General features: G+C 38.0%; 1 protein-coding gene across 10 annotated transcripts in view; it reads right to left on the reverse strand.

The window, feature by feature from the left end:
• The window catches only part of ACTN2 (actinin alpha 2), a 120,840-nt gene that overhangs the window by 31,724 nt on the left and 61,392 nt on the right, over positions 1–27,724 (reverse strand). For all 10 annotated transcript variants that reach the window (XM_077175571.1, XM_077175570.1, XM_077175572.1 and 7 more), the window contains 5 exons: positions 12,070–12,184; positions 10,719–10,838; positions 4,755–4,841; positions 3,587–3,674; positions 1,456–1,534 (listed from right to left, as the gene is read on the reverse strand). In XM_077175571.1, the coding sequence (XP_077031686.1) occupies positions 1,456–1,534; positions 3,587–3,674; positions 4,755–4,841; positions 10,719–10,838; positions 12,070–12,094 (399 nt within the window). In that variant the 5' untranslated portion in view covers positions 12,095–12,184. The remainder of the gene's footprint in view (positions 1–1,455; positions 1,535–3,586; positions 3,675–4,754; positions 4,842–10,718; positions 10,839–12,069; positions 12,185–27,724) is intronic.

The following is a 27,724-nucleotide window of genomic DNA, read 5'->3' on the forward strand; positions in this document are numbered from 1 at the left end:
AAACCTGACCTGTTCTTATTTTGGAAACCTCTAAGAGGAAAATAGTACCATTGAAGCAGGCCTGCTTATGTTCTGTTCCCTTTTCTCAGCACTCATCTATGGGATGGTTAACTGTGATGTTCTTCAGCACCACGTACCACTTTTCAAAGCACAGATTCAATCAAACTCACTTCTGTTCATGCCATGCAAAATAAGCACATGTGCACAGAGACAGGTAGCTCAGTCATTCCATTACTCTGTTTATCTGTAGGAAAGGTTGCATATAGAATTGGAGAACAAGCTGGTTTTGATGGCTAATATTTTGCCCATTGGTTCAGATCTGAAGTTGTCTTAACAGCTGCCTAAGTTTAAATCTTAGTACTGTGTTCAGTACTAAATTAATTTTTAATTTTCATCACTGCGAATTTCAGGGACTCTGACATAAATTGAACATATAAACATATAAAGCAGACTAAGATTTAAAATAGTTTCAGTTCATTCATTTATCTATTCTTCACCAAGGACCTTCTAATAACAGTTGATTCCACTAGTAAACCAGTTTGCAAAGAAAGGGCATGGACAGTTGATATTTTACCACTCTCTCTCATCAATGCAAAGTTGCACACAAGAGATTAAAATCATGATTAAGGTTTCTGTTGCACTGGTGTTTACATGAGACTGGTGTTTAGATTCATTCCAGAGAGGAGAAAACAGTGTGTCTGTATTGAGAGCTAATGTGAAACAAGAACATTCTACTTCTTTCTAGGTTTTTTTTTCCTTCAGTAATGATACCAAGAAATTCTGACATTACTGCTCATTCTTCATTTCTCCCTCTCAAACCAAAGTATCTTTTAGAAAACATGCATTTTGCCGTAAGTAGCAAACTGTAATAAAATAGTTTTTAATCCCCATGAGGTACTACCTAAGGAGGTTAGCTTATGGGTTGTGCTTCCACTTGTCTGGAAGTACAGGTAGAAGAGTAGATCTGAAAATCAGTGAATACTTCCTGAATATGTAAGACTAGTAATTTACTGTGTATTCCTAGTTAGTAAGAGCAGTATTTTTTCTAAGGAATCTTAGGATTGATTGTCATGTCATTGTTTACTGGTCTGCAATCTCCAGTTATTTACACCAGATAAAAACAGGATGGACAATACTATCAGTGGTAAATGGATAATTCCCATGTATTTGATTTAACATCCATACTGGGCAGTGTAAAGACTTCATCAACTGTCAGAATCTGAGGGCCAGATTATTTGCAATTAAATGCTGAAGTCATTGTAATGGGAAGGAAAGGACACAGGACAGCCAGGAGGTCCTCTCCCTTGTGTCACTGAGGTTTTTTGGGAAGGACTTTAGAAAGTCAGTCAAAATTAGTATGCACTCCTCAGCCTGTCTTTTAGAAAACATGCTAAGCAAACCAGAAGCCAGCCAAATCACTGCAGGACACCATGCTGTACCACCCAGGCTGATGACCTTATTTAGCTTGGAGTAGTCAATAAGATCAGGTCGGTGTCTGTGGATAAGTGCACATAATCCAAGGCCATCTTTCCAGCTTTACAGCAAAAAATAAAATGGAAAAAAAATTAGTTAATAAAGTCATGGCATTTTACAATTTGATCCTTGCTCAAGGCTTAAATTAAAGCAGGAATTCTGTCAAAAATCCTGAACTTAGATCCTGTCAACTCTCTCTGAGCTGCTCTGTTACTGTACTCTATCTATCTATAGTACATATCTTACTCTACCATCCATACATACTTAAGGTATACTCCATAAACTCCATGTAGACTTCAAATACTTTCTAGGCAATGTACATTTTGTGCAACAGTCCCTGATTTCAATTGCTTAATTCATGCAGTGTTCTAGGACAGCTCAAGTACACATTCATCCATGAAAGTGCATCATCTCCCATTACACTCACAGCGTATTTGTGAAAAAATAAAAGGAGAGCAAACCTGCAATTACTTGAATTTGCTGAAGCAATTGGCTTTTCCTCTGTTATTTCTGAGAATTTTACTGGCACAACCAAGTGCTTAGAGAAGTAAGAAATCGTCAATCAGCTCAGTTTATTTAAAACACTTCACACATATGACAGCGTTGATCTGAGTTCTTACACTTCAGCCTGACTTCAGACCTGCTACCTTTTATGGCAAGAACAGGAAATGAATGCAGCTACAAATAACATATTTTTGGAAAGATTATGAGAGGTTTTTTTCAGCCAGAAGCAATTATTCTGTAAGATACTTTATGTAAAGACTTTAAGCAATCACAGGGACTGAGGGTTTGAGGTCTTGTCCTGTGCAGTAATTGTGTGAGCCTAAGCATGTTAACACTGTTAAAATCCCTACCACTGAGATGTCTGGGTATGTTCTTCAAATAATAGAACCATCTCCAAAAAAAAAAAAAATCAAGCAGAATATACCTACATTGTATAACATAAAATCATCTAGAATGTAAAACCAAATCAAAGTGAGCACCAAAAAATTTATTTTTCTTTTTCCAAAAGGTGCAAAATAAAATGATCTGGATAGCCCACTGCAAAGCAGTACTGTAAGAGCCAATCCACACAAACAAAAATGAAGGTACTTCCATTCAAGATGTTTTCCCCATATCATGTATCAGACCAGTGTATGTACATAAATACACTAAGATTCTGACACTGTAACTTATAGTAAACCATCAATCCATAAAAAGTTCCCCTCACAGCTCTTTGCATATTCCAGGAAAGTAACACAGAGAAAATTTCAGATCTCTGAGAGGCAGTACAGGGACTGTACATCAGACAAATTTTTCTTCTCTTGTAACATATGTATGAACTGTATCTTCTCTGCCACTAAATGTGCTTTAGGTATTACACATAAAGAATTAATTCAAATCACTAATATAGAGCTCTTGTTTTAAATACTAGAAGGCTCTCAGGGAAGGGAAGATCACCTGATTAAACAGTGCACGTGCTAAGTCATGTACTTTAATGAGGTAGGCCAGTGGCAGAGATTTAGGAACTAGCCAAATCCCCAAACCAGGCAGACTGTATAGGGCCTGGAATTCCCATTCTAGCTCTTAATGAAAACACAGAAACACAAGGCTGGAGCTTTCACGAAATTTTCCAACTTAGGTTATGAGCCTGATTCTGTAAACCAATGTGTTTACAGTGCTGCTGTTGTGTATTACTGAGTGCATTTTATGCTCCCTATAGTAATGTACATTGCAAAACAATACAGATGGATTCATCATAATCATGAAATATTCACATGCTCAACACACTGGTCTTTTTCCCAGAAGAACTTCTCTGTGGCTCTCATTTGAAAGCAGTCATTTGCCACTATGCTACAGTACTCAGGAATTACTACAAAGGACCTCTAAAGATGTAATATGGTAATTCTGTATATAGCAGGATCTTTTTCTTTTAAATAGTAACTCCGGAAGTCATAGTAAATAATGCTAAAGGCTAACCAAAATAACACTCCGAAGATTGAGGAGGAGAATTTGAAAAAGGTCTAGGGAAGAGCAAAATTCTCTGATCAAATATATACCTGCACAACTGTGGGGAAAATTTGACATAACATTTTTGAGATTGCTTCTATCTCTTGAAATAATGGAAGATTACCTAAGATGGAAGTTCTGAATGTTCACATTTCTGTAAGGAGCAGTTTTCCTTTGACACCACAGCAGCAGCCCTTCTTTGGCAGAGGTCTCTGTAAAAGACACAAGGAAGTAAAAAAAAAAGGAAAAATTTTAAAACTGCTCAGGTAATTAATTTCCTGTCATCTTAAATGTGGTTGGCCATCTGAAACCGAATAGCATAACCCAACATTTTATCCTAAAGGTTGTTCATATAAATGCACTACTGGCATTTCATTAAAATACAAAGGTCAGTTAAGATTAGAGTCTCAGCCTGTACAGAATGTTCTAGGATGTCAGAAATTAAAGGAATTATATTTTTTTGGACAGTAGACTGTACACTGGAGAAAAATATCCAATAAAAATATAACACAAATAGACATAAAAGATTGTGTTGGTGCCATGAAATGTAAATGAAATATGCTTGTAGTCTCAGTTCATTTGCTTATGGGGAGGTTTAAGTGCCAAAAAACCACATTTATTATCTGAACCCTGTGGGCATCTGAGTGCATAAGTAAAGGTCAGAAATTATTAAATAAACAACTAGGTCCACACTTAATATCCAAATTATGTGTGCAGGACAACAAGCAGGCAGAGCTTGAAACAATTCTACTTTTGCTGAAAATTGAGATTAGTTTCTAGAATTCTAGACTTTCAAAGCATAGACTTGATTTAAAGAGTATTGTAACAACATGCTTTTTGGAGCCAGTGACCAAGTGGAAGTTAAGAAAAAAATTCTGAAACAGTGAGGGGAAAAAAGGATAGATAGAAAGAAGAAGGATATAATCAGATCATATTTATTTGCAATAAATGTGACAAATGGACAGGACTAAAAATGTATGTTGGAAATAGAACCAAACACAAAGGGTACAGCTCAGAAGCTCAGAAACATAGTGATGTTTCTGTCTCTGTAGCTGAGAGACATGACCAGAACTTCTGCACTTAGAAAGCTGGCTCAAGGTCTCTGTCAAGATAAGGAGAGTAAATAATTTCCTTCCTTCCAGAAATTCATTTTGTCACTAGGTAGAGAACTTACAGTACCATTTTCTGTGGAAAAATTATTTTTAAAATACTTCTCTCACTTATACTCAACTCATTTTAAAATGCCTTTAAACACATTTTTTAATTATTTAACATAATTGTATTACTCTTACCTTCCACTGAAATATCCTGAATAGCAAAACGAAGGATGATAGTCCAGATCATACCCAGTGTCATTTTCACATTGCCGTCCACGATTTCTAAGGTTAAAAATAGATATAGTAGTAGTATTTTAAATGGTTTTTTTTCAATGTCATCTTATTTAATCACACATTTCTATAAATAATAAATTGTAACTAATAAATTAATTTTACTTTTACTATAGTTTTTTATGCACACAGAGTTCACCTGGGTTCATTTTTCAACAAACTCATGCTTGTGCTACTCTGTCAGTAGAACTGAATGTTACTGAGGTCAAGGTCACTTCAGTCCTTCCATGCTGAAAGGCTTCTCTCAGGGTGGTTGTAACAGTTTTAAATCTTTACCTTTTAGGATGATGTATTAGTGAGAACATGAAGGGAAATATTGAAAGTTTGAGCAGTATCAGTATTAACGGTTTTCAAATACAACAGAATTAAAAAACATTGGGGTCTTACCCCAATTTTTAAGAAACTACAGGACATTAACAGTATTGGTTTTTAATAAAATGGTACTCAGAATTTCCCCTGTACTATTTATGTTTGAGAATTTACCTCTAGTGCCAGCCCAGACGAGACATGAAGAGCAGCTCAAGAGACACTGAGCTACACAGCTTCCTGCCAAGCTGCTCAGAACCACGGCCACCAGGCTGTAATGCCTCACAGCTCTGAAGCAAACACACATTTAACTATCTTTAATATAAATGTTGGGGTGTTTTTTTTACCTCTGGGGTTTCAATTTGTTTCAAGACTGCTTGAGACTCCCTATAACACAGTGAATGTGGGAATCCCTGCCACAAGCTGGGTCAGAATCCAATGCTCCCACACTGTAATTAAGTGATACCGCTGAAATTTCTCAACACCAAAATGTACTTCCAGATCACTTTAGTGTGCTGGTAATGTTAAATAATTCTCAAAAGTCAATCAAGAGACTCAGAAAAACACAGTGAGACTATAAGGAGGGTGCAGCATTGAGAGGGGAGGAGATGGGGCTGCAGATTGACTTTCCAGTCACCTCACACCAAAGGAGAGTGGAGCAGGGAAGGCACCAGCTGCTCCCCTACTTAAAAGTCACCTCCAGCCTTTCTCAAAAAGTAAGCAGCTGTGTCTGCCTGGGGGCCCGCTGGTGTTCTGGGCAAGGAGCAGGAGGAACTTGCAGCAGGAGGAATTTCCTCAATTTAACATCAAATGCCAATTGAGGTGCCAGCAGAAAATGCAGTCACTCTGCTACTTAAAATTGCCTGAATCCAGGGGCAACTTTTACAGAGCAAGAGCAGCTGCTGTCTCTGAGACTAGAGATACATGTTAAATTGCAGTAGGATGTGACACAAGCTGTCATTTGAACCTATGGAATTAACAAATGTGATGGGAAATATGTAACCCATCACTGCCCTATACTTATTTTGTTAGTGTGATAATTCAAGTTTATATATAAATGGCAAATTTCTCACTTCCCCTTTAGATCCTGCACTAATTTTCCAGATTTCTTACACTACGCTGCCTGCCTTCCATGCATCCTGCCTTATTGGCCCTGGAAGACCTCAAATCTCAAAACAAAATCCTTCCAGACAAAAAAAAAAAAGACCAAATGGCAATTAGAGCATGTAGCTACTTCTCTTTCTTCCCTCCTCCTGAGTGAAGTCAAGTCACTTCACAATTTTGATCAGCTGTCTGATATGTATATACAGTAAAGACAAATTTCTTCAAATGTAAAATAAATGCATTTAAATACTCAGGAGGCATTGTTGATTCTCAGGCAATCAATTAATAGATTTGCATAATCACCACATCGTTGTTTAGATTTACATATCTGTATGTACACACATACAGAATGAAAGAGCAAGAGAGGGAATTTTCTGTGTTGTGCCTCAGGAGGATTTTCAAGTGATTTTCCAGCTTTGGTTTCTCACAAAACTGCTTGCACAAAACAAAAAAGACTCCTATACAGGACAAGGAAGAAAAACAAAATTGATAAAATATTGAAAAGTATCAGTGACAAAAAAGCATAGATTCATTCTGATAATTTTCCTCTACAGATCAATAGAAGACTTCATTAATTTTTTCACACTACCTGTTGGCTCTGGCTGGAATATAGCTCCTACCCCTCACATACACAAAGCTACAGCTTTCTGGGGATGAGGGCAGAAAAAAAGAGAAAATGAAGCAGAAACAATAAAAACTGTCTAGTGAAAAAGTAAAGCAAAGCAATTTCTCAAAGGCTTTAGTCCCATTTTTTTTATTCTGCTGTGGTTGTATGTATTAATTTTTTTTTATTCTAACCTTCTTGTAGCAGATTCACAGATCACTTGGTCTTTAACATTTTTCCCATTTCCCAGAAAAGCAGTACAGAAGTATTTCCCAATACTATTAACAGGATACTTGTCTTTTGGGGTTCTCCATTTCTAGTTGATTTCATTCAGGATGCAAGCGCCTTCCAAATGCAGTTACTGCACTTTTTTAAAACTTGAGAGAAAATTTCTAAATCCTGGACTTCGAATAGTTCATAAGGACTACTTTCACAGTTTTTAATTTTAGCTTCTTGACTCTGTAGTCTCATTTCATGACCAGTGGAGAGAGATATTCTTTGACACAACAGATCAGCATGAATAAATTTGGCTCCTGCTCAGCATCACAATTAAAAGTGATCAGCTCTCTCCACTCCACAGACAGCCCAGAGAAGTCAGGCTCAGAACAATATTGATGACTTCAAAGAATATCCCTGGACCCTTAAAATACTAATTTTATTTTTGTACTGTGATGTCCCACAGGAACCACTGTTTTGAGGCCCCATTTTAAATGCCAGTTGTTCCCCTTGGGCCTTCGTGCTCTTCACCATTCAGTATGTCAGATAATGGAACATGATCCTCAGCAGATTTAGATACAAAACTTTCATGCTTTGGAAATTAAAAAGTATTCCAAGCATCCATGTAACTCAGAGAATGCCCAAACAGATGGGTGAGGGCAAGCCCACGAGCCCCATGCTCACCCACAGGGGCAGAGAGTTAAGGGATTGTAGACTTTGATAAGGAAACAAACTTAAGGAGACTGTGCTCTCCCCCCCTTTCTGGCATTCACTCCAACCTACTATTAATGACTGCCTGGTCAACAATGCTGAAAAATGCAACGAAAGGAAAAAGAGAAGTGAAGTGTGTTTTAAAAACAGATCAGATTGCTGATCCAGTCTCCAGCAGAGCTACAGCAACAGTTGTCAGCCCAAGTGAGAGGGCAGGGCTGTGAAGTGTGGGAGCAGGAATGCAGTTCCAGGGGGCACAGGGACTCTTTAAACACCCCCTGGTGCCAGAGGTCCCACAATGTGAAACCATACCCAGTCAGATGTGATACTGCTTTGCTGCATCAGCACAAAGCTGTGCTTTAGGTAACAAATTTAGAGAGGGGATGCAGTAAACTTAACAGGGCACTAAGCATGTCTGTGCCAGAGCTGGCTTTGTGCTCAGCCTCTTTAGGGTGGGAGGGAAGGCACGTGAATCCATCTGCTCCTGCCCACATGGATGTCATCTAATGTGGGCATCAGGCCACACTCAACATAGCATCATGTCTTACCGTGACAGGCTCCTCTCTGCTCCTAGGCTATCACAGTGGCTGGGAATTTTTCTCTCATGCTTCCATCTAATAAATTAGGGGGTTTTTAATGATAATTAATTTGGTTTTGCCTTCAATACATCCATTTTACAGATTGAGAATTCCAGAAACAGGGAATAGCTAAAACCATCGCCTTAATCTCTTGGGTTACTAGGTATGGCCTGCTGCTACATGCAAGAATAAATACTGGATGCATGGACAGGCAAGTGCCTGAAAAGCTGGAAGACATTACTGCCCTTTTTCCTGCCACCTTCCAAAGGGAATTATCACAGAGCACCTGAATCACAGAGCATTGGAACCCATGTCAGTTGCTGCTAAGGACAACAGCAGAGTTTAAATGTTTTTAATGTCTGATCTGAGCTATCCCAGATGCTTTGCCTCCAAAAAGTGCTCAAGTGCTGTTCCCCAGCCTGAGTACCCTGGCAGTAGTGACCAGCAATAAACAGGGCAAAATGAGGGAGATGGGAGTGCAGGCTTGCTCCTTTCAGGAGCAGATATGAGCTGATGTATCTTAGTTTAAATACTCCAGCCTTGTGTGAACAGTGATCAGCAAGAACAACTACTCTGTCTCACAAGATATTCGTTTTGCTACGCTCTGGTTTTGGCTAGGAAGCCTCAGAGTCTTCTGCCCGACATGACAGAAACTACTTTTCATTTGCTCCATGCTCTGTAATCTCAGCATTTCTTCACCAGCTATCAAACACGCATCTGTCTTAATTTTCATTTCCACACATAAATTGTCTCTTCAGTACCCTCTGCTGTCCATTCAATGCCATGTCACTCTCAGAAGAGCCTTGCTGCAGAGGTTTAAGGTAGAAGCATATTTTTCCATCCCATTTCTTTTAATTGAGGAAAGGGCACAGGTGCCCCAGCAGTCTGTACAAGTGATGGAGGGAGCCAGGAACCTCTGAAATGCAGTAGAGCTCTTCTGAGATCTGAAGTGCCTGTAAGAATTGCCCATTTCTCCCCACTGATGATACATTCCCTAAAAAAGGTCTCTACTATGTGTCTAAAGGCAGATGATATGAATTTGGGCTCAGGTGACTCACACAGTTCAGTCTCAAATAAATAAAGAGGGAGTTCAAACAAACTCTCTGGCCACAGAGCACATTCCTTGGGATTTTTGAGAACCTGAACACATTTGGTGAACAACACTTGAGGAACTAAATGGGCTAGGTCAAACCATAGTAAAATCAATGAATGCTGCCAAACCTCTCCATTATTTCTACAGATACCCTTATCCCACATAATGAATCTCCAGCTCAATCCACAGTTACAGTAAGGTCCCTGGGATCAAGGCTTGGAAGCCAGAATAAGGATACATATAAGCCTATAGGAATCTGGAAACAGGAAGAAGAGGCTTATAAATCAATCTAAAAAGGTCTAAAAATGTCATAGAATATAGGAGTGATTATCATCATAATGAGGTTGCAAACAAAATTTTGCTCTAAGGACATGTTAGAGTGGGGGGGAAAAAAACACAGAAAGCACATCCTTGAGGCTATGGAATCAAAAATAGTTGAATATCATGCTAGTCACATCATTCTTGGTATGGTAATGGCTATGGAAACCAGTATGCAAATACCTGCATGGAGCAACAAGTTCTACATAACCTTTGTAATTTTTAAACAATTAATTGAGTCTCCTAGGGAGACATAGGTTCAGTTATAGTGAGAGACTGCCTTCTTTAGCTCAGTTTACATCTATCAGAATCTAGCTAGCCAACCACATGTTGGTACTTAGCTACCTGAACAGCAGAACAATAAAAAAGCAATTGCTTTAGTTAATAGCATCCCACTCCACTTTCTTCATACGTTCAATCTCTCCCCAGCTACCAGTTTATTTTGATCACTCCCTTAACTCTACATCTGAATTTTAGAAACGGCTGCAGAAAATCTCATAATAAAGTGGGAGTAGGTTCCAGCCCCTCAGCAATGATGTCAGCCTTTGTTTTGGCTGAATAATATCTCCTAAACATGCCAGACTGTATAAGGCACACCCCAGAATCCAACCTGGTTTCTAAAGGAGTTCCTTACTTTTAATTATCTATGGGAAAACCACAGTGTCCTGTAAGGAAAAAAAAAAAAACATTATCTGAGCACCTACTGAACCACAGACAATTCAATTTAACCTTAGAGACAAACTAAGCTTTGTGTTCACTTATACCCCTGTCCCTCTCCAGGAGTCCAAAAATTTCCACCTCTTGTCCTTTCACAGATACAGTCCAGCAAGCAACATTGAGGCACCCATATGTAGAGAACATAATGTGGCCAAGGGTCTCCACCAGACTGCTCTGTAATGTGACCTAAGTAAGGTGCACTGTCAAGGTCTGTCACGTACCTTCTGCACCAATAGACACAAGTTTCACTCCTTTGCTGGCAATGTAATCCAGAGCTTTGTTAACATTAGCAATTTTATGGAAGCGCATCTTCCCTCTGTCTGGTTTCGGTAGCCTTTCCCCTGCAGAACAACAAATTTAATGTGATTATTCTTAAATACACCTTGCTACAGACATAAAAGTGATTAGAAATCAAGAGTGGATGTTCCCTAACACTACCTAAAAGTCAGCAATTATTTTATATGGGTATTTTTCTGAAAAAATGCCAAAGAGGTTTGAATCAAACCCTGAAAAGAAAATTCAAATGTTGAAGCATCTGATTTTGATCTTTCTGATATAGCAGTAAAACCACAGTAAAATTTTTGTTTTTCCTAAACATCTGGAAGATATTTGTACTTTTTCCTACTCCACTTCTGGTTTATTGCTACTGTCTGTTACAGTAGCTGAATATTAAGAAGGCAAAATGTTGTCAGAGCTCATCATCCTTATCTGCCAGACTGTAAAGAGAGGTTGGATTCTATCCAGCAGATCAGCCATAGCATCCTTACACATCTGACCCAGAATGATGGCTTTTAAGAACCTCATCCAGCACAGCAGAGCTCATTTCAGGGCTGATGTGTTTGAACAAACTTATCTTTTCAAATGATCACAAAGACTAATAATTTCAAAAGGGATTGTCCATTTCATGAAGAATGATCATTCAAAGAATTTCTTTCCACACTGAAATCTCCAGCAAAAATCTAAACTGTCTTGTGTATTTGTTGCTTGAGCTATTCCCTTCCCATTAAAGGACATTCTGATCTTACCTTGGAGACTGCCCCTCTGAATAATGCATAACAAAAGGGGCATAGTGAGTTTACATCAGTTAGCAAAAGTTCTTGAATGCTCCACTCTTTTGAAAAATGAGACCTTTTATTTGTGACTAAAGATTGATCTAGGCGCGCTTTAGGCGCTCACTTTTGAAAGCGTTGGTACGACCAATAAAGTCATTAAAAGCAAAGCAAAATGTTTATGCTAAAAGCAGAATAAAATTAATTTGTAACCTATGTGTAAAGGGTTTTTAAGTGTTAGGGGCTAAGACAAGGTCCTCAATGTTTTTGGTTTGTCCAGCACCACTGTGATGTCAATGATACCTTGATACATTGTGATATCCTGGAACACAGGCACAGACCAGAAAATTCTGGAGACAAGCAAAAAGCAGAGCTTCTTTTCCCCTCCTTTTTGCTTTACAGTGTGTTTCATCTCTCACTTTTCAGTCTACTTAGAGTTTGTTCACGGTTTTGAATCATTAGCAATTTAAGAGTGTTTCAGTTCATGTGCTGTAAATACACAGAAAACTTTATTTTAGCTAACCTGAGATAACTTCCAAGAGAAGCATCAGTTTGAGGCCATTTCTGAAGTCCTCTTCAATGTTCTCAATCTGTGTGCCTGCTTTCCTGAGGTGGGAATTGCACCAAGCTGTAAACGTCTGTAATAGCAATTAAAAAAAAATACTTATCAACAACTTATCAATACTTATTTCCAAACAACTGCTAAGCCATCTGAGTAAATACTGCATCTGAAATTTGGATGTCCAGCTCCCATTCACTCTATACATGTTGCCAAGTACAAAATTCTTACCCCAGATGTTCATGAAGATGCAAAGAATTTCTTGAATAGAAACAATTTTGTGCTAGATTCTGCTTGTAGATACATCTCCAGACAGAAGTTCTACACATAAAGGCAAAACTTGGACAGAAATGCAGATACTTAAGTTTGCAGGGAAAAAATGACCACAAAAGCAACCATGGATATTTTTGTGTCCATAGCAAGTAACCAAGTCTGCTTTTACTTGCAGAGGTGAAAAGCAGAACTAATTCCATTGCAGAGGTCATATACATGTTACCTTTTGTACGAATGAAGTCAAAACATGGGCTACTATAAAACTTAGTAGTTAAATTAGTCTGGTTTTAAATATCCATTACTTCTCTCAGCCTTCTGACAAATGGTCCTTGCTTTTCAGCGTTTGTTACAATACATAAAGCAAGTTTGTATTTACTAGGTATTTTAGCAGCTGTTTAGTTATATAACAAAGTCAGTTACTGAATATTTTTAGTAAATTAGACCTCAGCTTTTTAAAATTGTCAGATATTTGGAATTCCCCTTCTTTTGCTACATCAAATTTGCAGTTTTAAAAGCATTTAATTCAAATAATTAGAAAGAAACAAGATATATCCCAGTTGTAAATAAGAAATTCCCTTTGGCCTTCTTTATTCTTGCCTGTTTCCTTTGGACTATTTAATTTCTGGTCTCTCAGAAACAGAATAAGGAAGGCCAGTAGATTAAGACAAAGATTTCCCCTGGAATCGAATTCTACAAATTCTAGACAGATTTGATACCTTAATAAAACATGGACTCAACTCCGCCAAGTGGTCTAATCTTAAAAAAGCAACTTTTTGTTAAGAATAACATTGTGACTATTGTTGGGCTTGACTCAGTTTCTGTGAAGAATTGATGGGCAGCTTACTGGGCTCTTTTCTCAGTGCTCCTACTCTGAAAGGAACAGCTTCCTTTTGTCATCTTCTCCTGTTGAATTGAAAGGAAGCAGGAAATGCTATGGATATGGCAGAGCTGTGCAGTGAAATCCCTAATTCTAGGAACCCAGAAAAAAGAGGAGAGAGAAGAAAATACTGGAAGTGTTTCTGGGCAGAGGTCCATGTTGACATGCAGAGGATGAATTGTAGGTAGGAATGTGAGTTGTTCTGTGTGCACATAGGGATAAGTAAGGTTGCAGGGGAAGCATATCTGCAAACACATTTTAATAAAGAGATGTTAGCTCCCATTCAGGAAGGCAGAACACTCCTCATTTTAAGGTAAATAGCTTTACTGAGTTCATGAGAGACCTGAAACCAGAGCATCCCAATCCTCACAGCACAGATTGTAGGCACCTCTGCCATCAGGGCATGACATGATGGAGTGTGAGGATGGCATTTCACTTGGATCATTATAGAGTTAGGATCCAGTTTACAAGACTCATTTGTCTGCCTCAAGCAGTATCTTGTTTTGGTGGTACGTATCCCAAAAGGTTTAGCACCACATTGTCATTTGCAAACATTAAAAATTATTACAAGCTTCTTGGAAGGAATAATACTATGGCAATACAGAAAAAAAAAAAAAACTGAAGGCACTCAAGGGTAAATGCACATGAACCTTGCATGGCAATTTAGCAATAAATATTAGAAATCTGTACCTTTAAATAAATTAGCATTTCATTAATTAGGCTTAAGTGATGGACATGTGCTTATTTGCAGATGCTATTACAGTTTGTAGAACTGTTCCAAGCACACCATAACAAACTCAGAGAGGAAGCTGGAGAAAAACCTCAGCCATTTCCATCTCTTCTTTTAGATATTTATGGTAAATGTTCACCTTGTACCACTCAAGTAAATGAGTTTTCCTCATTTTTCATTTAATTATGAGTTTAATGGCAGCAACCCCACTGGGTGAGAAGTCTTAAAATATGAATCTGATGCCTACTGTGAAGAAGGTTACTTCTCAGTTTCTTAAGAAGAAAAGGATCTTGGCACTTAGCTCATATACATGCATATATATATATATATATATGAATTAGCTTACTTGATGCTGCACTGATAGATACAAAACATAAGTTTTATCCAAAGATCACAAAGTTTTCAAATAATTTAAATAATTTCTCTTGAAAATTGACATTTTTATGGCACTGAATTTCCTGAGAGACAAATGGTTTTCTAGTGTCATTCTTTCTATGCAGACAATAATCAGCCTATGTTGCTGTGATATAGACAAGGAAAAGATGCTGCTACTGCTGAGTCAACCTGTTTTCAAGAAATAGTTTGATGACAGAGTGGTTTTTATGATCTGCTTTTCTATATTTGCAGGTTATTTAAGATTCTTTCCAGCTGTATTGCATTTGTAGCATTTTGAAGCATAAACTTGGAATTACCACAAGGCCTCCATCAATGAGATAAGAAGTTCTGCTGAAGCACTCTGCTGCGATTGGAGTCTTTATTTAGACCATCTGTATCTAGATAGTTTTGATTACCTTCTATATCTAGAATAAGAGAGTTACATCTTTTATTTAAACTACAGTTGCTCAGTTTTCTGTTTTACCAGTGCCCCAGGCCATGCCTTGGTGCTGTCTGTCCCCTTCCAACAGTTGTCCTGTGCCTCATGGAAATGCCACTGCACTTCACAGCAGAATCCTGGTGTGTGGCTTCTGAAGCCTGGTGCCTTCCAAACTAGCTTGTTTCTCCCTGGACTAAACATGGTTATAGAAACGATTCTTACGGAAGTGTTAGCTTTGTTTCAGTGATGCAATTTATTAATGACTGCATGAAGGTTACTGCACAAGTTAACTTGCAGATTTTAACAATTTCCTCAATCCACATTTTATTTAACCCTCATCCTTGCAATACCACTTGTTCTCACTGCTTTGGCTTTAACTAACAATTCTATTCATAGTTATTGAGAAACAATTCAAAGCACGTTCAAGTCCTGGAGATCAAGATACAGCCAGCATACAGTACCCTGGAAATTTGTAATCCATTGGGATTTAAAAGCTATTAAATGACTTAGACAAAGCAAATTCCTTTTTCTGCTGAGCTGTACAGAACATTTCAGAGTATCAAATTGCCCAGAGAAACAAAGCAGGACTTAAGGCACCAAGCTGAATACCAGGAAGAACACAAATAAATGTCTACAAAGCTACACATTTCTTTTTAGGTTTTATTTACCCTACATGGCTCTATAAATTGAAAATATAAATAAATAAAATTTTCTCTGTTCAAAGTTTGTTATTACAAAAGAAAGTTTGCTAATGTTCTGAGAGGAGAGACCCTAGAAAAGAGGATGCAGGGCAGGAAGCCAAAGAACTTGCAGTCCCACAGGTGAATGTTCTCTTAATGCATCATTAATTGTCTACTGCTGTCACAGGTCTATTTTGGAAGCAGTAACTCCAGGAAAGAGAATGCAGTTTATGTTCTATGCCCACTTAGCCTCCTTGTGAAGACTGCCAATAGCATATTTTCCACAATTCACAGATCTGTGATGGCAAAGTGTATATCTATGGGGGAAAAACCCTTACCTGGTAATTTACTCAGGCCACTTAATTTCACAATTCTCTGACAAAATTGCGACCCAGGGGCAGCAAAAGGATATATCCCTAATTAACTATCAATCAATAATTAATGCCAAAAAAAGAAAAGGGTATGCCCAATTTGTACAAATATTTTTACACAGACGCAATGAAAGACACGCTTTGCAGGGAAAAATGGTACCTTTGAGATATGAGTTGTCCTACAGCTCTGCGAATGTCCACATGTCCTTTTTATGTGAGTGTAATAATAATTCACTTTTGATAGGGGCTCAAAGCCAGAAAACAAGATGCTATGATAACAAGCTTCACACGTGCATGTAATAATATGGATAAAGACAACTGAGAAAGCAACAGTCACCACACCCTCCAACACTGGTGAGTCAAGACAATTGTTCCACCTCCTGCAGACATAAAGTAAATTTCTAGTTTGGCGCCGACAGCAAGTCCATAATGAATATTGCTAAAGCAGCAGCAGAATTTGTGTGCACAGGAGATACACTTGCACTCAGAACTGAAATTCAGAAGTAGATCCAGCCTAATGAAGCACTGGAACCTGTATCCTATTTAGTACATATATCTCATATCAAGGCTAACTCTGCCTTTCACTCACTCCAACTCAAATCAATTTCTGTCTGCTATAGTATTTATAAGTGTTGAAAATTAATATTTATTTCAAAAGCCGTGTGTCTGCTTGTCTGTACCCCTATCAGTAGCCTAAGAAAGGCTACTTGCTCAAAGAAATCATTTGGTTTTACTTGAACTGGAAATTTAATATTTTCTGTTTTCTAAGGAAAACAGAAGCAGAAGCACAATTTGTTTTTCGTGGACCTTAAATTCTAATAACTAGAGCAAGAGAACTCACCTGACTAAAATTAACTTCAAATACAAACATTCAACACATCTGTTTACATACATATTATCCTGAATTATTTCAGTCTGATAGAGCTGTTTCTTTAAACTGATTTACAGCCCTTCTTCTAAAGGGCTTTTCCTCTCTCTTTGTGTTGGCTGAGGGTCTTCATTACTTCTAGGCTAAATGGGATGCAGTGATTCACTCTGCAATTATACAGAACATTACTGGGCTCTGAGTGCATGACAAGGGTGTTACAGAAGGAGCTCTGCCAGAACATTCCCAGTAGGCCAGACTGAGGTTTCCCCTTGAAGAATTTCCCATCTGACTGTTATCCATGTTTTAAAATATAAGTTGAACTTGCAACATGATATCCTAGCTCCTGTGTCCACAGCATGTTCTGATGGCTGCAGAATCAGGGGTTTTCTCTGGACTTAGGATACAGTCTGTGTTGGCCCTCCTTCTCTTGACTGTTTATTCTGTTACCAAAGGAGGCTGGAAGGTGAAATGCAGCAGAAAATTTTTAAAGCAGCACTTTTAAACTAGCTTGATGTAAACCAATAACTACACAGGGTATCTTCAGCTGTTCCTAGAGCATCTAGAGCAGCTATACTTGTATACATGCATGAGTATATTTTTATGAATTGAAAAGAAATAAAATCTTCTATTTTAGCTGTTGGATTTAATTAGCATTAACTGTTCCCTTGCTCTACTTTTCCCTTGCAGTGGAAACCTAAATACATTGACATATGTTAGTGAAATAACTAGAATAACTCTAACAGCAGATGTGCTTCACCAGTACAACTGGATCACATGAGAACATCAGGAAGCAACGTGGGATTTTAACACCAAATGTACCAGAGCATAGCAACAATTCAAGTGAAGCAGAGGGAAAATATTGTGAAGGATGGCATGAAGATTAAGGTAGGGGAAATGTTTAGCATATTCCAAAATGGTATTAAAAGGAAACTCTTAAATCACAGGCACCATGTCAAAGCCAAATTCCTGGGAATGCCAGAAAGGATAAGCACAGAACCATCTCACAATGGAAGTGAATAGAAGCTCCATCACAAGTACCCCAAAGCCAAAGCTGGGGTAAGCCCTTCCTGCTCCAGCACATCCACCCATATAGCTGAAGAGATGGTATCAGATATGATCTGCTGGCACATTCTGCACTGTCAGCAGATGTGCTCTACTAACTCAGGGAACTTCCTTCCAGTCCCTTAGTTTTATCACTCACAGGAGAAGTCACCAAAGGGATGCATTCATCACACAGGACTTTGCACACGTCTTATTGGCACTCTGCATTTTGCTCGCATGGAAGAGCCTGGGGAGCCCTCAGTCCTTGCAAAGCAGGTGGCCTAATCCCATGTGAGTCTAGGGTTTCCTGTAAAACATGCAACTCCCTCCAGTACTGAATGACTGCACGTCTGTTTTACAGTGATCACTATTACCAAAAAAACACCCAGAGCATGTAAATAGCCCTTGAAGAATAATTTGGCAAGGTTGAACCCTGAGCAATGTCAAGATTATTAAGCCTTTTGTTTCAAAGTGAGTGACATTAGTTCTTTCTTTCAGAGGAGACAACAGAGAGAATGTTTGTTTTCCCAGTGGTCTAAACTGCAAAAAAAAAAAAAACCCTCAGGTGGTAGCAAGTTGCATGGAAAATTTAGTATGGATCACTGGCTGCATTATCCTCACCTCAGCCCTTTTTTTTAACAAAAGAACAGGGAGGAAAGGAAGGAAGCTGAGAGGTTTCACAAGGTCTTTAAAGAGGGTAAAACAGTTAAAATTTTGCAAAGTTTATTAGGAGCAGGCAGATATCTTTATTGGCTCACCTGAGATAGATGGAAAAGGCAGAGAGCTTTCAGGCACATAAGCCCATCTTGACATGCAAAAGAAAACCTCAGGCATAAATGTGAAAATTTAGGCAAGTGTTCAGACAACTCAGAGCTTTGATGGACCATCAATATAATGCTCCAACAGCTCTATTCTCTGAAGGAAGCCCCTTCCTTTTTCAATACTATTGATGACACTCATTAAGAAATGTTTGAGAAAGCATCTGTAAAATCCAACTATGTGACTTCTCAAAATACATGCAGTACCATAGGGTTGCCTGTTGGAGTATTTTTTCAATTTAAAATTATTCTGCCTATTCAAAAGGTATTTTCAAACAAAAAAATTGATATTTCAGAAGTGAGAACATATGCAATATCAAAAATTGCATTTGAAACTAAAAGGTACTTAGGATCCATAGGAAATGTTTGTCTAAATCTCCTTTTAATTTTTGGAATTTCAAGCATCATGCATGTAAGAGATGCCTACTCAGAAAAATAACACAGAAATAAAAGATGTAGGGATCCTATGAAAACCTTAACTAAAAGCATGGGTATGGTTTTATTTTGCATTATAAAAACAGTGAGATTTTTTACTCATTTTTATCTTTACAACAATTGCAAGCTACCCAATTTGTTAAGGTGAAGGAATTAGAAAGACAAAGGGACTGTCAGGTGGAAAAAAACCCCACTCCTGTCTGCTTCTGATGTGTTCTCTGAATTCTGAATATTTTTTAACACACTCCTATCATCTAAGCAGACCAGAATGGTTTGTGAAAAATTTACATGTGGCAATTTGAATAAAAAACTGAGAAACACAATCCTACAAAAGGTCTGGCATATTTTGTTTACATGAAAGTGGGAAACTAGGTAATTAAGCATCAGCTTCTGCTAAACCCAATTTATATTAAATTAAACTTCCAAGGACAAGCAAGCAAAACTAACATTGTACTACAGTTCTAAGCCTGCATTTATGTACACACACATCCTCTGCTCATGACTTTATCTAGACTCTAGCCATTGGTCCTAGTTGCACTGGTTAAGCCAAAGTATTTTAAAGCTCCTCCACCCAGACTCTACAGAAGCAGATCTCTTTTATTTCTTGTACCTGAATCAGTTGCAATAGCAGCCAACTATTTATCAAAGGGGAAAACTAAACACAAAACTGTAGTGGAAAAAAAAAGGGTGTTTATTCCCAGTAATGGTGAGTAGTAGCCCACTTTAAGTGGAAGGGATTATTAAACAGACTTCTGTAGGAATCTGCCCTGAAGCATTTCCTATACAGCCCTTTACTTACTCATATGGATAACAGAACAAGGTGCATGCTTATCACATTTGAGTAAGACAAAAAAACGATGGCTCTGCAAGCATGTTTCATGTCAGAGCTACAATTCAAACTAATCTTAACAAATCAGTGAAATAACTTGAAGAAAGCCAGATTCAGATAGGCAAGAAGTCTCGATTCTCCCAATCATACTTTCTATGATCTTCATGGAAGATTTATATCCTAACAGACATCTACACTGCAGCTGTGAAAAGGGAGAATATCAAGAAGACAGCTTTTCCTGCCAGATTGTGTCCTGCCAGGTAAGTGATCCAAAGGCTACAAAAAAAGAAGTCACTCAGCAGAAAGCAACTCCCTTGTAGGAATCCAAGCACTTGGCAAGCAAAAGGTAGCTGTAAATTTTGTTTCTGCCAGGGTGTTCTTTAAGTGGTGATCCCCATTTCCATCCTCTATTTTCATATGACCCTCTAATTTCCCTTAGCAAAAAGAAACCTAATATTGGAGACTTGTCAGTGATATTAAAGAAAAAGAAAAGATGATGAAGACAGAGAACAATAATGAAACAAAGCTGAAGAAATAGAGGGTAGAGGGAGAGTCAAAGTCAATAGGCAAAAGAGTGTTTATGGGAAACTAAACAAACCAAAAAAAAAAGGAAACTGGATTCCATTATCTGTTTTATGGGTACACACTTTTCCTGAGGTCTCTATTATCATCCTTGAGAAGAGACCCTGACACTTGTGTTTTCTCCCCATCTTTGCAACAGCCTTTAAGGCACTTAAGACAGGAATTTTTAAAATATTTTTACTGTCTTAAATGCTGAGCAAATTATGACCCATCATTGCTCACAAGGGACTATAATCCTTTTCACAACAATACAGAAGTGGGATGCTGAAAAGCACTCAACTATGGCTAACATTTAGCCATAGCTGAGTGCTTTTCAGCATCCCACTTCTGTATTCACGGATAATAATAAACCCTCCATATTCCACAGCACTATTTTATGGGGAAATTAATAATTGTTTTTGAGATGCTGAAACACTACCCTGAAAAAAAGCCCAATAAAGAAAGAGTAGCAAGAGAGATTAGAAAGTTGACAAAACTACAAATGTCTTGTAAATAGAGAACCGTGAAAAAATGAATCAAAACCAGAACCAACTCTGGACAGAAAACAATACATAACAACTATCAACATCTTCAGTATCTGTACACTGTCATCCAACATTAATTCTGCATTTAAAAACCAAGTTGAAGTTTTTAGTATAACCAGTTACCTATTACTGTAAATCTAGTTACATGCTAGTTATTCTTCTCTCCTTAAACCCTTTAGTGAATGTGCCAGCCTCTCCAGCATGGAGCAAGAAGTAGCTCAGGGAATGGTTAAGAATAGCAATGACTGTGAGTAACCCCACAGATGCAATCTGAGAAAGTATTTTCACATACAGGAATTTTTTTAGCTTTCACCTCTAGGATGAAAAGTCACTGTCCCTACCTCTCACTAATAAGGTCAGTTTTGGGCACCTCCAATGAAGCTGCCATTTCTGGTGGTTTAAGTGATGGGGACACCTGTCCCTCTGAGAGCTAAACTGAGCCTACAACTCACCTCATAGATATTACCAAACAGTCTGCATGTGTTAGCAACCTTGTCACTTACTCACCTGGCCTGGGTTCAAAACACTGACCTAAAAGTGAAAGGTTCCCATCAGCCACACATTCCCAACCAATAAATTAAAAGTCCATCTTCAGCACAAGGTTATCTTTCATCATGAGCTGGGGTGTGGGAGTTATCAGAATATTCCACTAGGAAGGGTTTGCAATACTGAGACTTTTAATTAATGTCACCACCTTGCTAAGCAGTGCAAGTCAGCTTTCTCTTGGATGTGAATGACTATTTTTGCAGTACAGTTTGTTCATTCACATCACATGCATGAATCCCTGGAAAAAAGATGGTCCCCAACAATACTCTATGAGAATCCTTTGTCCAAATACTCAAGTCCGGATATATTATGTCAGCCCTGGATAATTCACAGTAGCCAGAAGGAGTGATGAGGAGCAATCCCTTGTTGTTTATAATGATGTTAGCTCTTCATTTTCCCTTCTACTTCAGTAACAATATGCATGACATCATTTACAGTTACACAACAGTCTTCTGATGACTCTGCTCTCTTTGCCTTTTATGTAAACCAACAGGTATATTAATACCTCATCATAACAGAATTAATACCTCTGCATTTTGGATTGTAGGCCATTATTCAATGCACATTCTCAATGTGGAAGATTAGCTTTAGAGAATGGTAAATAATTGTATAGTCTGTGAAGTAAACAAAGTTCTCAAATTACTAACAAATTTCCAAGTTATAATAGCCCCCATATTAAATTGCATTCTCCAGTGAGAGTGAAAAGACAGACTGTGAGGAATGACTCAGTGTTGGAGTTCTTGCTCTTCCACAGCTTTCTGTACAAGTTCCATCAAGTTATAAAACCTCTTTGCATGTCCAAAACCTTTATCCCACAGTAGATGGAAGTATAAATACATTCCATGGACTGAAACCTCTAAATGCAGGATGAGAAAGGCTGTTACTCTTCACAATGGAGTGTATTTCACGGTCTCATGTATATTTTGAAAACATAAAATGCTGTAGAAAGTGAAAGAAATTGTATTTCATAATCCTGAAAAAACAAATATTGGTGAAAAAATTATCAGTGAATCAAGTATATTCAGAACACAGTTCTTAAATGGCACTAAAGCTTTGAAAACAAAACCAAACACAAACCAAAAAAAGGAATCAATGGAACAACACAAATGAAAAGTTTTGAATAACCCATTTTTGGTCAATTGTTTTTTTATCTTTTCTTTTTAGATGTTGATTTTATATTTCCCTCAAAGGAAAAGTTTATGAACATGCTGATGTCTTTAAATTTGCCATATTATTTCTAGCATTTATTAATTCAGCAATTAACGAATCACTGGAGACTTTCTTTTTACATGCAGCACTGCCAAATTTTGCCCTTCAAAATGCCTCCTACTGAAATCTGCAGAAATAGAGATGCATCCCCCACAAGGACCTGTGCCTTTCTGACAGAACCAGGGCACTCCTACACAGCACAGCAAGGAGTTCACAGCATCCAGCCTGAACCTCTGAGGACTGCCAGCTATTTGCATGGCACAACAGTATTTCCCTCTAGAAGGGTAAGCTAACTTTAGAGTGCCCTCACCAAATATTCTCTGCTCTGATACACTGCACTTTGCAAAGCTTGCATGTACACTCTATAAACAAGCAAGCCTGACATTAGAACCTGCAGTAGTATGGCTACTAACATCTTACACAGCATTCCCAATCACTTTATGCCACAGAACCTCACAGTGCATGCCTAGAAATAAATTAGTTCTTGCTCAGTTGTCAGGGCATTAAAATAGATTTGCCACTACACTGCACAAAATTGAGTGCCACAAAGAAATGTACACAGTTTTATAAGAGTTTTAATGGACTCTGTCATCCATGCAATAAAGACTGCATCTTTGCATTTATACAGAGGTACATATTCATATCTCATAAAGTGCTGTCCAAATACCCCTCCCCAGTCAGTCAGGCAGGGCACCAGGGACCCAAGCAGAGAGCTTGCAGAGCACAAAGTCTGCAGGTTCTGTCAGAAACCCCAAAGTACTGATGCACACTCCCAAATATCTCTTTTCCACGCACCCTCTCTCTTGCTCTCTACAAGATTTTTAGATACAGATCTTGGGTGAACAAAATTAAGACAACTCCTGATACTTTCAAAGGCATGCTCAGTTAACGCAGCAGAGACCTATTTGCACTCTGGTGCTTTCTGGATCACTTTTGAGCAAAGTGACATTTGGGAAGTCTCACTTGAAATGCTAGTTAGACAAAGCATCTAAATATTGAAAAACCATTAAAAAAAAAAAAGCATAGGAAATGATATTTCATATGTCATGGGGCCAAAACATACAACAAAAAGTTCAAATGTCATAGGGTCAAAAGAAATTCACCCATTTCTACTTGGCTCAGAATGAGTTCATTTTCAAGCACCACCTTTCCTGTATTTCTGCTTCACAAGAGTATCAGCAAACTATAAGGCCTCTTCAGGAAAAGATTTGCATTATAAAAGCTAACAGGTTTGAAGGGAACTGTTTCAGCAATGATAAAATATTTGAGACAAGCCACTTTACTGTTTTCTCTCTCCCTCTATATTCTTTTCCAATTGTCCACTTCTTCACTATTACAGAAAAGAACTATCTCTGTTTCATTTGTCTCTCCCTGTGGAGAGTTGACAATGAAGTACAGGTAATCCTAAAAGGATCCTGTGATGGATCTTCAAGGGAGAAATGCACAGGTATGTTTCAAAGGGGAAATCCATGCCCCTCATACTGCCTGGGGCTTTCTCTCAAGTGTATTAAACAAGGAACATGCATTGTCACTACCCTGTCAGTGCCAAATGAACCTTCTTAGTAAAGAGATAGGACCCCCTATTGTTTCCATTCTTAGGTCCTTCCACCAGCTGTACCTTACAGTGTTCCTCCTGGTTTCCCAAGAGCTCATGAACTATCCCAGACAGCACTGGCTAACAGTTTTGTTTCAGCAGATACATATTTTAATGGCTAAATACTATTTAGGATGAGATGAAAGAAGCATTCACACATTACAGTATGGAAGGAACTAAAGGTATGTTCTCTGGAAATAGAAGGATTAATTAAAGTAGGCTAATGCAGGATTTAGTTGACTGGATTTCTAAATGGCTTTCCTTTGCTTTCTCTGTTGATTTTCTTCATCATGCCATCTTTATCCAGTAATTATACACTACATTGCCAGGTGAGTAAGTTAATACAGTATAAATTTGTCAATACAGTCAGAGTGGGATAAAACTATGTTCCTATCCAATTTAGCAGCATTCTTTAAAGCACTTCCATAATCATAAAAGCAGGCTGTGACAGATACTGAAAGTTTTTTCAATTTTACCCTTACCAAAACACACATCCTTAGGTCTCTGACACCAATAAATGGAAGGAAAATATGTCAATAGTCAGATCCCAAAACATTTACACAGTAAACGTTGTCTTTGCACTCTGTTATGTAGCACATCTGGAGACAGTCAAATCTAGTTTCACTTGTAATCTAAACTAAGGTTTCAGTTGATACTCTTACAGAGAAAGGAAAACCTCATACATTAATTCCCAATTATGCAAGAAAAGGCTTTTCTGTGGCATATATGCCACGTTACTCAATGTAGTATTTCTAAATACACAAACCACATGACCTGTCCATGTGAATTATTTTACTATTGTAACTGATGACTAAAAAAAAATTCAATTTTTATTTCATGCTTGTTTTAAGAAACTGATTTTTAAAGAATTTCATTATTTCTGTGGCTAAAGATACCACTTAAACATACTGGGTTAATTTGTTTATGCTTTAATTATTTTTATGAGGCATTATCTATAGAATATCATTTTCTAGAACATTTAAAATATCCTATAAGACAGCAGACATTCAGAAAAATTTCACAGTTGCTAAATAACACAACGTTTAGTGAGGCTCAGGTTCCTAAATTACTTACATTTTCTTTAAGAATAATTAGCAAAACATTACTTGGGATTTTTGGATGACTTGATTATATATGAATAAGAAATTTAACTAAGTAACCAGTTCTCAAGCACTTAACTAAGAATAGATGGGTAAATAAACAATGATGACTGTAATTGCAGAAGGCATAAACAACAGTTTTAGACAGTTTGTGATAAGCAAACTGCTTTATCAATTAAATAAACAATTATTTGTTTCTAGCTTCTCTCTTTTCAACAGGAGCCATTCCGGGACCTGTGCTCCATCATGGAAATGAGGGCCTTAGACAAAAGGAAAGAAAACCAACTTCAGCCTCACGTCTGGTGTTTTGCTTGTCTTTTACTATAATGCCAGATGGGTGTCAAGTACATTGTACATAATATGTGCATGCACAGATACAGCTGCTTGTGGGGCTGCACTGCAAACCACATTGCTGAAATTATTTAGGATTAAAAGGTATTAAGAAGAGGGAGGGTTGCCTCAAATTTCTTCCATGATCTGGTATATAGCAAAAGATCATTGTACCAGAAAATGAAGGGGACTAGAAGCCTATGGATAGTAGTAGAGTCAAAGATGATCAGCTACTCTGCCAAAGAAAACTTGTAGTGGAACTACTCTCCAGAAATGAGCTGGAGATGAGCTTGGACTATAGAGGTTTTCATAGCTCAAAGGAACTCCTCTAACCCCAGAGCTACACAATCATTTATAGTTGGGTGTTTGGGATTTTTGCTTTTTTTTAAATTTGAATTCAATGCAGCTGGGTACCAGTTTTCTTCACATTAAAGAGTGCAATGTCTTAAGTCTTGCAGCAGTGAAAAGCTACACTGGTGCCAAGATTAAATATAAAACAGAGTTTAAAAAAATCACTTAATGCTAGATAGCTAAGCCTTTTTGTGACTGCCAAAATAGCAGGCTGATTTTCAAAGGTGCAAAATAGACAGAAGTTCCTCCTGACGTCAGTGGAAATGCCTGGGTGTTCAACACCTATAAAAAAAATGAGTTTCCTTAGATGCTTAAGGAATAATCATGGATACTAAATTTAGCCTGGGGTAGTCACTTTCCACTGACTCCTGCTATGGTAGTGGGGTGAGCAAGGCTTTTCAGAGGGGCAGTTAAGATTAGAATCTGTCTGCTCTAAATTATTGAAGTTATTGAAGTAATGGATGGCTGGACTTCTTTAATTTACAAGTTTTCTGAAAGGAAATAAAAACAAACATCAGATTTCAAGCTGAAGGAATTCTGGCAGTTCAGAGCAGTTGGGAGGAAGCATTTGAAGTAAATGGAAAATCTTACTCATATCAAGTACAGTAAACACCACTGCCATCTGCCAAGCCAGCACATAGGTATTACAACCACTCTTTTGGAGATGAAGGCATGGACAAAGCAATGTGTCCTTATAACTCAAAAGTGGGTAAAACTAGGACCAGACACAGGAGCAGCAGTGCCCATTCTTGCACTTAGGACAGAAATTTAGGATTTATTTTCTCCCCTCTGTGCACATTCAAATTTTAGGTCCAATTATAGAAACTAACTAAAAATCAGCCAGACAGCTGTCACCTTCTGCTTCCCTCTGGAGAGGCCTTTAAAAGTATGAAGTGTATTTCTACAAGCTACCATTTCAAGTAGGAGACACTTTCATAAAAGGAGATCATTGCATTTCTAAGCCTTCTGCCTCGGTCCCTTTCTGCAGAGCAGTAACACCTGCCCTGTAAGCCTTTCACACCAGCAGTTTGAGGATTAATGAGACCACGCTGCCTTGATCTGTACTGAAGTGTTCCTTGTAGTGCCAGCAGAAAGAGCTACTACAGGTTCTGTACAGAAACAAGGCACAGAGGGTGATCATAACACTGTGTTTGCTGTTAAATGATGCAAAAAGAGGAACTTTAAATACCTGCCAAATTTTATGGTGTAGAAATACAGCATTGTATAGGACCTGTATAGTTATGATAACATTTATTCATCAAGTCTCTCAGCCTGAGGCATATTTCAAACCAACAAATCCAGTGATCTAAAAGCAAACATCACACACTCTTATCACAGCATTTCATGAAATGGTGTTCCCCAAGCACTGAAGATGTGAAAATTACCCCAGACTAGAGAAATGAAATTTAATTAAGGGAGAAATTGAGTACTCAGTGTGAATACACTTTCCTTCTGGTATCAGCTGAGAGTAAAGAATGCATAGCCATAAAGGAAATATTCACTCAGAGTCAGCAACTTCTCATTGCTCACAGTGGAGGAATTCCACATCAGCTACACATTGTTTATCCCAACAATTATGGCTCAGAAGAAGTTATGCTTGGCAGTAAAGCCATTGAAACCAACTCAACTTTGCCAACTGTGTAAGCA

This window comes from Agelaius phoeniceus, chromosome 3, assembly GCF_051311805.1.
Source record: "Agelaius phoeniceus isolate bAgePho1 chromosome 3, bAgePho1.hap1, whole genome shotgun sequence".
Lineage (NCBI taxonomy): Eukaryota > Metazoa > Chordata > Aves > Passeriformes > Icteridae > Agelaius > Agelaius phoeniceus.